Source organism: Jaculus jaculus, chromosome 12 (genome assembly GCF_020740685.1).
Source record: "Jaculus jaculus isolate mJacJac1 chromosome 12, mJacJac1.mat.Y.cur, whole genome shotgun sequence".
In the NCBI taxonomy this organism is placed as follows: Eukaryota; Metazoa; Chordata; class Mammalia; order Rodentia; family Dipodidae; genus Jaculus; species Jaculus jaculus.
Window position 1 is genome coordinate 27,185,131 of NC_059113.1, and position 15,075 is coordinate 27,200,205.

At 36.1% G+C, this 15,075-nt stretch overlaps 1 protein-coding gene across 1 annotated transcript in view; it reads left to right on the top strand.

Moving 5' to 3' along the window:
* Adam18 (ADAM metallopeptidase domain 18) overlaps window positions 1-15,075 on the top strand; it is a 57,344-nt gene that overhangs the window by 15,354 nt on the left and 26,915 nt on the right. The window contains 7 exon segments of the mRNA XM_012951324.2: window positions 213-390; window positions 2,716-2,781; window positions 4,654-4,725; window positions 4,916-5,082; window positions 5,957-6,038; window positions 10,915-11,051; window positions 14,313-14,496. Of these exon segments, the coding sequence (XP_012806778.2) occupies window positions 213-390; window positions 2,716-2,781; window positions 4,654-4,725; window positions 4,916-5,082; window positions 5,957-6,038; window positions 10,915-11,051; window positions 14,313-14,496 (886 nt within the window).

Below are 15,075 nucleotides of genomic sequence, written 5' to 3' on the forward strand. Positions count from 1 at the left end.
TTAGGCTTCACAGGCAAGCGCTAAATAAATAAATAAATAGTGAAAACTTCAGGCAGATGTGATGGCTTTTAGTAGTGATGACTGCGAAAAGCACATGAGAAAATTAAGTGGATTAAAGCGTTTTCGTCACTGTTTCTTATTTTTCATATTTCAAATGATAACATTGACATGACTGCTGGATTTTTATTACTTTTGCTTTTCTGAATATCCAGGGGATTTCTGCAGTTGGAAAATATCACCTATGGAATCGAACCACTAGAATCTTCAGTAAAATTTGAGCACTTAGTTTATCAGATAAAAACTGTTAATCCTGATGCATCGAAGGCAGCAGTACAGTACCACAGTATCTGGAAAAAAGGCCAACTGTATAAAGCTCATTTGAATGCACAGGTAATTTTGGTAATTCTGACATGGTAGGAAGTTACTCCCATAGAAGTTTTTTTTCTTTTTTTTTAAATCATGACAGGAAAACAGTGAGCTTACTGATTTAGGAATATTATATCTTATAATGTGTTCCTATACCTTGACATACATCATTCAAATTTCATATAAAGTATCTGGAAATTATGCAGTATTATATTTCAAATTTATTATTTTATAATGTATTTGCAAAATTAATTTGTTATGTATATTTTTTAAATAGAACATGAAAAACTTTTAGCACTGTGGGAAGAATGGTTACTGTTATTTCTAGTAGCTGCCCTGAGTAAAGTGCTCTCAATATTTTGATATGGTAGCTTTACACACTAACTGAACATATATTTCTGAAGTAGACAATCATTTGTACTATAGTCATCCCCCTAATTTTCTGAGGGAGCTGACAGAATTATCTATTGATATCCCAGGTCCCCACCTTCTGCACTACACACAGCTGATGAAATAAAAAAAACCACACAGCTGTTATCTGGGCGTGGTGGTACACGCCCTTAATCCCAGCACTTGGGAGGCAGAGGTAGGAGGATCATCATGAGTTCGAGGCCACCCTGAGACTACATAGTGAATGCCAGGTCAGCCTGGGCTAGAGTGAGACCTTACCTCAAAAACAAACAAACAAACAAACAAACAACAAAAAACACCCTTAGCTATTAATGATTGCACGTTCCTTGAGTTTTCCTTGTGACAGTCTGATAATGATCAGTGGTTTCTCTGTGTTCATCCCATGTGGAGTTCAGAGAGCTTCCTGGATGCCTATGAAAATGAGTGTTTGTAATAAAACTGAGGGAAGTTTGGGAATATCGATGTTTCAAGTGTTTTTCCACTGTAATTCCCTCTTTTCCTTCTTGAGGTTTTAACCCTTCTCCATTCTTTTTTTTTATTTTCAGTTCCTTTGACTATATAATTTCAAATGATCTGTTACCAAGTCTACTGATTCATTTCTTTGTCTGTTGGATCTTTTCTTGTGCTTCTCAAGTGAACAGTAATTTGTTGCTATATTCTTCAAGTAGTCCTACTTCCATATTTTAGTCAGATATTGGTATTTTCTACATGACCTGATACTGTCATGCTGCTCATTTTACATGATCTGATACTGTGGTCTTGCTGTATGAACCTGATACTTGCTTCAGTCCTCACCATGTGTTAGAGCTTTGCCCAAAATGTATGTTTAGGATATTTTAAGAAAATATTTTCTGCAGTGGCCTTACCATTTTAATATACTCACAGTTCTGATGAGACTTTCTTGATTTTCATCACTGGAGGAAATTGAGTGAATGGCGCGTGAGATCCCTGTTCTATCTTTGCAATTTCAAGTGGTTTTGTAGTTTTAGAAATATAGGAAAATTAAAAGTTAAAAATAAAGAAAATTAAAATGATGTGTAGGGGTTAGTGATTTATAGCTGCTGGCACAACCAAGGCTGGCTCTGTGACACAGCCAACCTCTGGGAATGTGGGATGATTTCTCATATTTTTACTTCTATTTCCTGTATCATCCTATGACTAATTAGCAAATCGTACCCTCTGAGTTTCTGTGTATGGCACATGTTCTCAAGTGTTATAAAGTTGCAGAAAAAAATACTTTCTAAAGTTTTTCTGCTGGAAAAAAATGGAAGGTTTCTATCTAGTGACCATGGCTCCATAGTGTTTAAGATAGCCAGTGAGCACTTCTTGGACACACCTGGTACAGCTTTGCCATCAGATGAAGATAATGGAACTTACATCTTTTTATTTACTTATCTTCTCATGCAGTGCTAACAGATCCATGACTACAAACTCCTTCTTTTTAAATATTACATATATAAAAATATATATAAATTATTTGACATAGAGAAATAGGGAGAGAAAGAATCTGTACCCCAGGGTCTCCAGCCTCTGCAAACAAACTCTAGACACATGCACCACCTTGTGCATCTGGCTTATGTGGGTCCTGGAGAACTGAACCTGGGTCCTTTGGCTTTGCAAGGAAGCACCTTAACTGCTAAGCCATCCCTCCAACCCCACACTCCTTTCTCTAACAGTGCTAACAGAGTCCCTATTCCAGACTCCTTCCATCTCATGCTATACTAACAATACACTCAACTCTTTCATTATTCGTGTCAGCTCCCTATGATTCCTTGAAGTCTGGCATGTTTTGAAGGGAGACTTACACTTTATAACTCATTTTTAAGACCTCAAGATGGTTTTATGCATCTTTTCTGCCTTTGTTACATGTCACCTTTTGCTCTTAGAAAATTCAATACATATTTATAATTGATAAATACTTTTGTTTTTTTTTTCCAGGAAAAAAAACATTCCCACTTATTACCCAAGTATGTAAAAATGCACATTGTAGTGGAAAAGGCTTTGGTAAGTCAAATTTTCTTCTTGTCATCTTTTCCTTTCTCTCCCCCTTTAATTTCTTTTAATTCTTCTCCCTTCTGCTTTTCTTTTCCCCTGTCTCCTCATCTCTCTTTCTTTCTTCTTTTCTGTTAATGAAAATTTCAAATATATAAATATATATATTTATATATACAGATAGATAGATAGATAGATAGATAGATAGATAGATAGATAGATAGATAGATATACTTTCTATGTTTGGATATTATTTCAATAGTTGTCTCCTAGGTTCCAATAGTTTATCTCAAAATGTACCTTAGCATGATTAGTAACAAAAAAAGCCTCTGGTCTTCAGGACATCTTTACTTTTTTAAACTAACACTAACGTGTATATAAGTGGTGAAGCCCAGACTATTCGCTAGAAATTCTGTTTTTAATGATCCCATTTTGATGTAAGACAGATATACAAGAGAATTATAATTTGAAACTCAGAGTACAATGTGTCCTTCCTCCTCTTTTGCAGTATTTCATCTCCCTTCTTATCAGTTCTTACTGACTCATTTATTCTGCATAGTTTGTACTACATATCATAATGATTCCCATATTTCTTTCTGTAAGCATATTTTTTGTTTATTTTTATTTATTTATTTGAGAGTGACAGAAAGAGGGAGAAGGATAGATAGATAGATAGATAGATAGAGAGAGAGAGAGAGAGAGAGAGAGAGAATGGGCATACAAAGGCCTCCAAGCACTGCAAACGAACTCCAGATACATGCACCACCTTGTGCATATGGCTTACGTGGATCCTGGGGAATGAAGCTTTGAGCTGGGGTCCTTAGTCTTCACAGGCAACTGCTTAACTGCTAAGCCATCTCTCTAGCCCCTGTAAGCATATTTTTGGATTTAGTTGTTTCCTTTTTAAAAAAAATTATTTTGCTCCTCCTTACTTATAAAGCATGCATTGAGAGATCCTCTGATTCTCTGTTTTGTAGAAAAATATCCAGTCACAGAATTCCTCTTTAAGAGGGACAAGTCTGAAAAGTTGTAATAGTATCTCTTATTTCACTTTTCCTGCTTGAAAGTGTCTTAAAAACTTAATGAGTCTTATAAATTCCCACATATGCTCTTGTCTTTGATGTTTTATTGTGATGACAATCATTATTATGTTCATATGTTTTTTATTTATTTATTTTTTTTTAATTTTTTTTGTCTATTTTTTATTTATTTATTTGAGAGCGACAGACACAGAGAGAAAGACAGATAGAAGGAGAGAGAGAGAATGGGCGTGCCAGGGCTTCCAGCCTCTGCAAACGAACTCCAGACGCGTGCGCCCCCTTGTGCATCTGGCTAACGTGGGACCTGGGGAACCGAGCCTCGAACCGGGGTCGTTAGGCTTCACAGGCAAGCGCTTAACCACTAAGCCATCTCTCCAGCCCATGTTCATATGTTTTAAGTTGTTTGAAAAGGTCCATGCTGTTCCTTCTTAGTATTACCAAAATAATTCATGAGCTACAAAATTACTATCTGGTTGAGGACATAGCTCAGTTGATAAAGTGATTGCCTTGCAAGAGTAAGGATCTGAGTTCAATCCTTAATCCTCATATTATGGGCATTGTGGTACACACTTGTAACCCCATTGCTGGCGAGGCAGAGACAGGAGGAACTCTGGGGCTCCCAGGCCAGCTTCTCAAGCCTAATTGGTGAGCTCCAGGCTGCCATCTTCAAAGGAGATTGATGGTGTTCCTGAGGAACAACACCTAAGAGTGTTCTCTGCCCCCACACTCATGTGTACACATGTTCACATGCAAACACATACATTCGTATACACACAGACGTGCACACATATACATAGAAATATTTGTATTTTGAAAATCTTTAAAAATTAAATTTGTTTTTCAGTATGACTACATGGGATCAGATATTATGGTTGTAACAAAGAAAATTTTCCAAATTATTGGACTTGTCAACACTGTAAGTTTTTACCTTTCTAATTTCTAATTTAAAACCATTGATAATAATTAGCATTTTGTAATTACAAGAAACTAATTTCATGACTCCCAGGTTAATATTCAAAATTTTCATATTTTCTGTATTTTCATTGCACTCTTTTAATGTAATGACTGCAGTTGCTTGAAAAATATATCACAAATCTTACTTGCAGATGTTTACTCAGTTCAAATTGACCATTATATTGTCTTCCTTGGAATTGTGGCCAGATAAAAACCCAATTTCGACCAGTGGGGATGCTGATAATATTTTACAAAGATTTTTGGCATGGAAACGAAACTATCTTACTCCATGGCCCCATGACATAGCACACTTACTTATGTAAGTAAACAAACACAATGTTCTGCATGAATAAACATGGCAGGTGCGTCCAGCCTGAGACTCATGGGGAACATGTGTCCCAGGAGATCTATTAATATGGCCCAGCACAGTTGTAGATGACAACATTGTATCACAATGTCAAAAGGCTGGACACCTCTGTCAAAGAAATAATTCCATTACAGTTTGTTCTTTAATTTTCTGTAGGATATTTTGAAAATCATATATATATATATATATATATATATATATATATATATATATATGTAAAAATGAAAACAATAGCAGTCAATTTTATATTACTACATTTTTATAAAGTATGAGTGATATAACTGCTATAGTTCATGAACATATGTAATATCAACTTTATTATGGCATATATATATATATACATATTTCATATATAATAATGGTTTAAAATTAGCACTACTCATTTAACATTACTCCTTATATATCAATGTGTTTATGTCTACTTGTTGATGAAGGGGAATTTGGGTATGATTATTTTTTTGGTAATAATTTAATTTTGAACAAGTGCTTGTCTATAGGATAAGAAAAATTGCTTCTTCCAGAAGCTAAATTATCTTTTCTTTCAAACTTTTAGTGATCAAAAGAGTGAATGCCCAATAAGGGAAACAGTTGAATTTAAGATAATAAAGTCATACTGAATCTGAGCATTAGGCTAAGAAATAAAGTTGGCATTAAAATGAATGACAGTTTTCATTAATTTGGTCACTTTGTACAATTTATTAGATACTATTCAGATTAGATCTTTGTATATTTCCAAAAGCATTTTGCAAGTTTAAGGATTAGGTATATGTTTATTCATTGTTCTGAAAAACTACATTAAACCTTACTCAATTTCATCATGATGTAGTTACAGGAAACATCCTAAATATGTTGGAGCAACATTTCCTGATGCAATATGCAATAAAAGCTATGATGCAAGTGTTGCTGTGGTATGTAACTTTCATTCTTTATATTACTACTTTTTAAACACCTTCTATCATATTTTATAACTATTGATGTAGTGGTTAATTTGCTTGCAGCAACTTGTTTTTATGCATATGTATATTTATTTATTTATTGAGAGAGAGAGAGAGAGAGAGAGAGAGAGAGAGAGAGAGAGAGAGCAAATGGGCATGATGACAAGGCCTCCCAGCTGCTACAAATGAAATCCAGACGCATGCAGCACCTTGTGCATCTGGTTTACATGGGTCCTGAGGAATTGAACATGGGTCCTTTGGCTTTGCAGGCAAGCAACTTAACTGCTAAGGCCATCCCTCTAACACTTATATTCATTATTTTGTTGATAGAAAATATAAACTTCAGACATAAGAAGTGTAACACACCTATTTGAACACCCTATCACTGGATGTTTACTAAAATCACAGCAGGTTTTTAGTAAGTAAAACATACCATTAAAAGTGAAGATCTCTACATGGTTCCTTCAAGTTCAGAAAGTTGAAAAACTCACCAATTTGTGCCACTTCTAAATTCTCTGTGTTGTCTTTGCAAATTTCATTTTATGTTCCAATGAGCCAGATAATGAACAAAGAATAAGTTGCCTTGAATGCCTGACGATTGAGTATTCTGAATTTAGTAACTGTATCACATGGCTTTCTCCCAAAACTCTTTAATAAAATTACAGGATGCTTATCATTTCCACATGCTAGAGAAAGGCCTCATTTTCTACTCTCGAGGCTTCTGGAGCACATGGCTTTTGTGCAGTGTAAACTAGACCTGCTAATGAGACCATTCATCACATGTCCTTTGGAACTTGCACATTCCTGTTTCATGTTCTACTCAATGAGAATATAAGAGGAGGGAAAGCTATATTATTGGAGATATCCTTTATTCCTTTTAAACTTTGGCCAATTGTAGTATTTATACAAACATACCTTGAAATTGAATATTCCCCTTCACCGACTCAAAACTTCCCTTATAAGGTCATTCTTTTCTCCTTCACAAGTAAGTGGCTTGCTTCCACTTTAGAAATAGATAAAAACCTTTTACCCTTACATAGAATCTTTTGTCATCTAATGTGCATGTTTACTTTGAAATCCTTTGTATGTGTGTAGGAATTCATTTCTTACTCAAGAAACTTAACAGTATTTAGCAGTATATTTTTTTACAACAAACCTGCATTTTATTTCAGAAATCATGACATCAAGGTAAAAATGTGTTTCATTAAAATCAAATTTCAAATGTGTTTTATTAAAGCAAGATTTTATAAGCTATATAGATGATGTACAGGAATTTATAGCTAGAATATTGGTTTATGCAGATTTCTGTGATGAATAGGTAGAAGATATCTGTGTTTCCAAATTGGCTATTTGTACTTTGTTACACAGTTTATCCTTGCAAAGAGTCATAATAGTGAGTAAAGATTTCAATAATAAAATTAGGGCGGTTGTTGCTATTCAAATCAACTTTTTCCATCATCCAAAATAAAAGGATCACAGAGAAGCAAAAAATTTACTAGCATGTGATGATATTATCTCCAATTTATGCTAAAAACAAAGCCAAACTATGCTGAAATTCCATCTCATTCCTGTCAGATTGGCTACCATCACTAAAACAAGTAACAATAAATGCTGACCATGATGAGGAGAAAAGGAACCTTTCTATACTGTTGGTAGGAATGCAGTCTGGTCCAGCCATTGTGGAAATCAGTGTGGAGGTTCCTGAGGCAGCTGAAAATAGATCTACCATATGACCCAGCTATAGCGCTCCTAGGCATATATCCTAAGGACTCATCTCACTACCTTAGAGATATTTGTTCAACTATGTTTATTGCTGCTCTATTCACAATAGCTAGGAAATGGAACCAGCCTAGATGTCCCTCAACTGATGAGTGGATAATGAAGATATGGCACATTTACACAATGGAGATCTCAGTGATAAAGAAAAATGAAATTTTTAGGAAAATGGATGGATCTGGGAAGGATTATACTTAGTGAGGTAACCTAGGCCCAGAAAGCCAAATGTCACATGTTTTCTCTCATATGTGGATTCTAGCTACAAATGATTAGATTTCTATGTGACTAGGAATAAAACTCAGTAGCAGAGTCCAATAAGCTAGAAAGGGGATGTAAAGAGAATAGAGAGGGATGGGGGGGTACTTAATAAGATAATATTATATACATGTAAGTAGAAGAACAGATTAATGGGGGTTAAAAGGCCTAAGTGAGGTCGGGGAAGAGATTGTATAAAGGAAAGGTGGAGGGAGGGCTTATCAAAATCTAAGGAGATATAAATAAATCATATGGCAACCTACTTTTTTTTGGACAATGGAATATTCAGAAGCCATAGATTGTTACTAGAAAATTTTTAGTGCCAAGGATGGCATTCCTTCCAGTGGGTTGTTGGTCAGGGAGTCACTGATATTGCAAAAACATTGCAGGCCATTTCCAAGACTCTTGGTTTCCCAGCAGGAATAGATGGTAAAACCCTGTTGCTGAAGACTCCATATACTTGCTAGAATATACTGCTAGAAAAAGCTATGCTGCAGAGAAATCACCAGTGGAGATACTCAGCAGTGGACACTGCAAGCCTTAAATTTGACTGGCCAAGGCTACAATAGTGGCATGTCTGTTATGGGGGAAACCATCCACTTTCTAATTGGATTAGAGGTCCACTGCATGGAAGGGAATATATTCCTGATACTGAAAACCTAAAACAGGGGTAGTCATGAGCCCTAGGGGTATAACATCTGCTGGTGTCTGGCTAATTGTACATACTATGCTCACCAAACTGCCCAGTAAGCATTTCTCTTAATGTTCATACCCATATATTACTGTTACTCTCACTTTTGGTTAGAGAAGCTTCTCTTTTCAGATGGCAGTGACCTTGGGATGACTCAAAAGGCACCATGGTGCTGAGAAGTGACAGAGGAGTGCTCAGCACTGAAATATCTCTAGCACATCTTCCAAGGCTCAGGTTCCATTGTGGAAGAGGTAGCAGAAAGAATGTAAGAACCTAAGGAAGGGTAGGACTCCTTACAATTTGCTCCACCAGATATAAAATGGCCTGGATATCCATGACATCACATACCTGACACTATCTATACAAGACCATCATAATAGGTGGAAAAGATCATGACATCAAAATAAAACAGTTTGGAGGGGATATGATAGAGAATGGAATTTCAAAGGGGAAAGTGAGGGGAGGGAGGGAATTACCATGGGTTGTTGTCTGCAGTTATGGAAGTTGTCAATAAAAAATAAATTAAAAAATAAACAAAGCCAGTGATATGAGCAAGAGCAGGTCAACACAGCAGTTAATACCATCATATTCTTGTAACAGATTCAAAGCACAGATTTTTTTTTGTTTGTTTTAGAATGAAATATTGGTTGTTGTTGTTTTTTTTTTTTAATAGGTAATCTCTTCTTCTACATGGCCTTATCCTGATAATTAATTTTCAATTGCATACCTATAAACGTGTAAGGTCATATCTCCTCTTACCTGGCATTAAAAGTCCAGCTTCTGGTTCCCACATTTTGTCTCACAACTGGATGCCCCCAAATCAGATATCATTACTCATGGCCTGGACTAGCTTTAAGCTTCAAACTTGAACACTAGAATGTTCAAACTCAGATATTAAAGATAGCAGGAAAGGACATTTATTAGCTAATTTTCCATATTGGTAAATTGACTCTATGTTAAGACACACATGAATACACTTACATTCAGTGTCTACTTTTAGCTATTCAGTGCTTAAATGATCTACTATGAATTTCAAATGGTATGTAACAGAGATGTTCTAGGAATTTTGCTTCTAATGATTAAAGAATGAATAATATATCATTAGTTGTTTATTATAGTTAATATAAAAATATATTGATGCTCTGTGCAGCTATTAACCATTTGTCAACTTCTCATCTCAAATATATTTACCAAGTTTCTCCTTTGTCACTAATTTCTATGCTCATATTCCATCCCTTCCCTTGTATCACAGTGTCTTAGCTAGTACTCATTCAAACCTCTCACCCAGATACATAATGCTGAGTCATTTCTCAGCCTTCATATCTCAGTATCAATATCAATTCTCCACTCCTTTCTTACCTAGAGTGCTCTGTGCAGCCATCTATTGAAAGAGTTCATTTTATTCTTATTTATTTATTTAATAGTGAAAGAGGGAGAGAGAGAGAGAGAGAGAGAGACAGAGAGAGAGAGAAAGCAAGAGAGAGAGAGATTGGGCATGCCAGGGCATCCAGCTGCTGCAAATGAACTGCAGATGCATGTGCCACCTTGTGCAACTGGCTTATGTGGGTCTTGGGGAATCGAACCTGGGACCTTTGGATTTGCAGATTAGTGCTTTAACCACTAAGCCATCCCTCCAGCCCAGAGTTTATTTTCTTTACAACATCTTTAATTGTATACTTGTATATAGGAGCCTACTGTGGGTTCCTGTTTATTGCCTTTCTCCCTTCCTAAGGGATGCACTGCAGGTGTGCACATCCACTGTACACCTGTCAACAGTTGAATGGCTGACACATGGAAACAGTATATGCTAATTGGATGAAATGATTAAAGTAAAATGTGTTTATTTTAGTTGCATCAGAAATACCACATCACTACTGTAGGAGCTATTGTGCTAAATTTTAAATTAGAGAATTATGATCATTGGGTTTAATTTTATACTGGCCCATAGGATGTGATCAGTTAAGTGGCATAGATTTACTTATTAATGATATAGCAAAATAAATTATTATAAAATATGCTCAACATAAGAAGTTGTAAAGTATAAAATTTTATGCAACAAACATGCTTATTACTTGCTCTGCTCTTTATTTCCTTTTATAGTGATTCTCTCTTTAATGTTTATTTTAGTATCCAGAAGATATAAGTTTGGAGGGATTTTCAGTTATTATAGCCCAATTGCTTGGCTTCAATATAGGATTAATATATGATAACATCAATAATTGTTCCTGCTCAAGAGATACATGCATTATGCAACAGAAAACAGTGTAAGAATTTTTCACTACTTTTACATGTACTTGTATGAAGTTGCTTCTAAGATATGATGAATTTGAAGTCTTTTACATTAATTTCCATATCATAAGTTGAGACATTATATTGTGTTTGAAGAGATATAACTCAAAATGTTTCCTGTGTGATACACGAGTCTGGAAAGCATTGTGTCCTACTATTTAGAAGTATTCTGTTCAAGTATTATGATTCAAAGAGCCCTCTACTTTCTGGCAGTGTATCCAACTCATAGTTTTGCTTTCCTTTCCTTAATTTGGACATATCATGATTTCCCAGCTAGAAAAATCAACAGAGTAAAAGTTCAATTAGGAAAATAATAACAATATCAAAAACTTTATTAGGATGTGGTAGGGGACTATGACCAGTGAACATTGTATATGTGTATGGAGGTTGTCAATTTAAAAAATGTTTAAAAAATTCATTAGAATAAATGAATGTAGAAAACAATAAGAATATATTTATACCAGAAATAAATGAGTTAGATGATGTATACAATTAAAAATTTTACAGTAAAGATTTACAAATTCAGTGTAATGTAAATCAATATTTTTCATTATTTAAAGGGTTTTGGCATTTTTTTTTGAGAGTCGGTAAGTAGACATGGTAAATATAGACAATATTTTGAGCTATGTAAGCTATATTTGTGGTCAAATAAGAGATTTTATGGATGGAAAGCACCATGTACCATCTATACTTTGTGGGCATAAGTAAAGATAAGTAAGATGGGCTGGAGAGATGGCGTAGCAGTTAAGCGCTTGCCTGTGAAGCCTAAGGACCCCAGTTTGAGGCTCATTCCCCAGGACCCACGTTAGCCAGATGCACAAGGGGGCGCAGGCATCTGGAGTTGGTTTGTAGTGGCTGGAGGCCCTGGCGTGCTCATTCTCTCTCTCTCTCTCTCTCTCTTGCTCTCAAAGAAATAAATAAAAATTAACAAAAATATTTTATAAAAAAAGAGAAGAAAGATGACATCAGCTTTCACAGTTATAGTACACCAGTGAGTGTCTGTGGAGGACAGGAATGCTACTGTGCCAATAGAGGGCCAAGTTTTTATTAGATTGGGTTAATTTTATGATGGAAGGTTAGGTAAATGCTAGGTAAAGAGGTTTGACTAATGGGGGAGTAAACTTCTGCTGGAAAACTGAAAGGAAGGGATATATAATCTTTCAGAGCAGGCATGAAGTGGTTGACCTAGGGACTATTGAAAATGTTTTAGGAAATATAATAGGATTGTTGAGCATTTAAAACATTTTATAACTTATTATCAAAATTTAAAGTGAAGAAAACAGCATAGCTATTTGTCTGTGCTTGTTCATTTTCAGCTTCTCAGTTGCAATATGTAGTGACAGACGATTGAGCTTGCCAAGTAAATGCCCATTGGATTCAAAAAGAGAATTCTAGTGGTATCCCTTTTCTCTAGAAGTAACTGAAGTTCAGTTTTTCCTTCCTTAAACTTTTAGAACTTTGGATGATATGTCAACGAAGTTCTTTCTTCTTCCCTTTCTGCCGCTGCTGCTGCTGCCGCCTTCTCTTCTCCTCTTTTGCTCTTCCTCCTCCTCCTCCTCCTCTTTTCTGTTAGGCAAGCAATCTCTATGCAGCCCAGTTGGCCTTGAACTTGGAATCCTGCCTTACCCCTCTGAGTGCTGGAATTATAGGCATTATAACTACATCCTGTATTAGCTTGTTGTGGTGGTGCACACCTTTAATCCCAGCACTCAGAAGGCAGAGGTAGGAGGATCGCTGTGACTTGGAGGCTGCTCTGAGACTACATAGTGAATTTCAGGTCAGCCTGGGCTACAGTGAAACCCCACATCAAAAAACAAAACAAAACAAAACAAAAACCTATGTATTTTAAGGCAATTACTCTTGCTCGTCTTACTTTGCTTTTAGCTTAGAGCGATAATCTTTCCTACAGATAATGGATTATCATACATTTCCTTTCAATTTTCTTTTGTCCATTAAAATTCAGTGTACTTGGGCTGGAGAGATGGCTTAGGTGTTAATGTATTTGCCTACAAAGCCAAAGGACCCAGGTTCAACTCCGCAGGACCTACGTAAGCCAGTTGCACAAGGGGGCACATGCTTCTGGAGTTGGTTTTCAGTGGCTGGAGGCTCTGGGTGCCCATTCTCTATCTGCCTTTTTCTCCTTCTCTCTCTCTCTCTGTCTGTCTCAAATAAATACATTAAAATTAAAATATTTAAAAATTTTGTGTCCTTAAGGATCAAATATATACTTATGCACACACACACACACACACACATACACATTGACTATCATCAATGAGCCATATATGTGACAGTAGTCCCTTAAGAGTTATGTAGTAGTCCAGAGATATGGTAAGCATCTTACTCTGTGTAAACACAACTCATGAAATTTGCTTACTCATATAACAGTGAATTTCAGAATTCCTCACCACTGGTAAGTGATATGTAAGTGGAAGCCCTTTTCTTTCATTGCAATTTTCTGTTGCAGATAACACAGTATCTCACCACAGAGGGAAAATTTCACAGGAAATAAGTTTATTTCAGTTCACATTATAGACCAAGGCACAGAGGCCTCTGTGGGTGACTTTCCTGCTGTCAGAACCTGAAGCCATGCAGGTCATCATGACAAGAGACAGGGTGTCTGTGTCCCCTCGAGTCTCTTTCTGCTAGTAAATCACCTGTCCTGTCATGTTGACTGTGCTCTTTTGACTTGTTTAATCTTTGTTGGCCCTTCAAATCTTCACTTCTAGACTGTTTCCACTGATTAATGTCTGGCAATGGTAATTTAATGCCAAATGTTTTGTAGGGTGTGAACTGCAGCAGCTTATAAGTAATTCAGCCTTTCCAAATATGTTAAAGCTACGCAATAACAAAATAAAAATTTAATTATGTTGATTTACTATTTTTAAATATATTTTTATTTATTTATTTATTTGAGAGCAACAGACACAGAGAGAAAGAAGCACAGAGAGAGAGAGAGAATGGGCGTGCCAGGGTCTCCAGCCACTGCAAATGAACTCCAGACACGTGTGCTCCCTTGTGCATCTGGCTAACGTGGGACCTGGGGAACCGAGCCTCGAACCGGGGTCCTTAGGCTTCACAGGCAAGTGCTTAATGGCTAAGCCATCTCTCCAGCCCTGATTTACTATTTTTTTATTTGAGCCCCCTTTTAGTTCATGTGATTGAGAACACAGCACTGTTTAGGTGCAGTGCTAGTAGCAGGGTTTACTCATCTGAGGAATTTGATTTCATTTTAGGAGTTCCAGTGGTATAAAGACTTTTAGCAACTGTAGCATGAATGATTATAGGAATTATGCTTCAAAATTTGAGACAAAATGTCTTCATTACCATTCAGATATGCAAATATTTTATAAAAATCCGCCAGTATGTGGAAATGGAATTTTGGAACCTAATGAAGAATGTGACTGTGGTAATGAAAAGGTAAGAAATAAATATTAAATATTAAAGTGTGTCCACAAGTTTTATAATTATAATAAACAGAAACATTTGTTATATGTTATATATTTTCACTTTATGACTGATATGAACGACTTAAATTAAAATAAAAAGATCACGTTCCCCAAATTTCTTTTATTGTTTTTGATTGAGACAGGGCCTTGTAGAATTCAGAATGACTTTAAATTCCTAATCCTCTTGCCTCAGCCTCTCAAGTGCAGGGGTTACAGGCTTGTGCCTAGTCCCATTACAGTAATTTACATGATAGTAAGCAAATACAACCTCCAAATGAATTGTGTACGTCACCCATGTTTCAGAATGTACTTCTTGGGGGACTGGAGTGGTTAAGGTTCAGGGTGCTTGCCTGCAAAACCAAAGGACCCAGGTTTGATTCCCCAGGACCCACGTAAGCCAGATGCACAAGGTGGCACATGAGTCTGGAGTGTGGTTGCAGTGACAGGAGGCCCAAGTGCACCCATTCTACCCCTCTCCTTCTCTCTCAAATAAATAAAATAAAAATATTCATAGAATGTATTTCTTGGGTAGCTCAAATGACAACAGCTG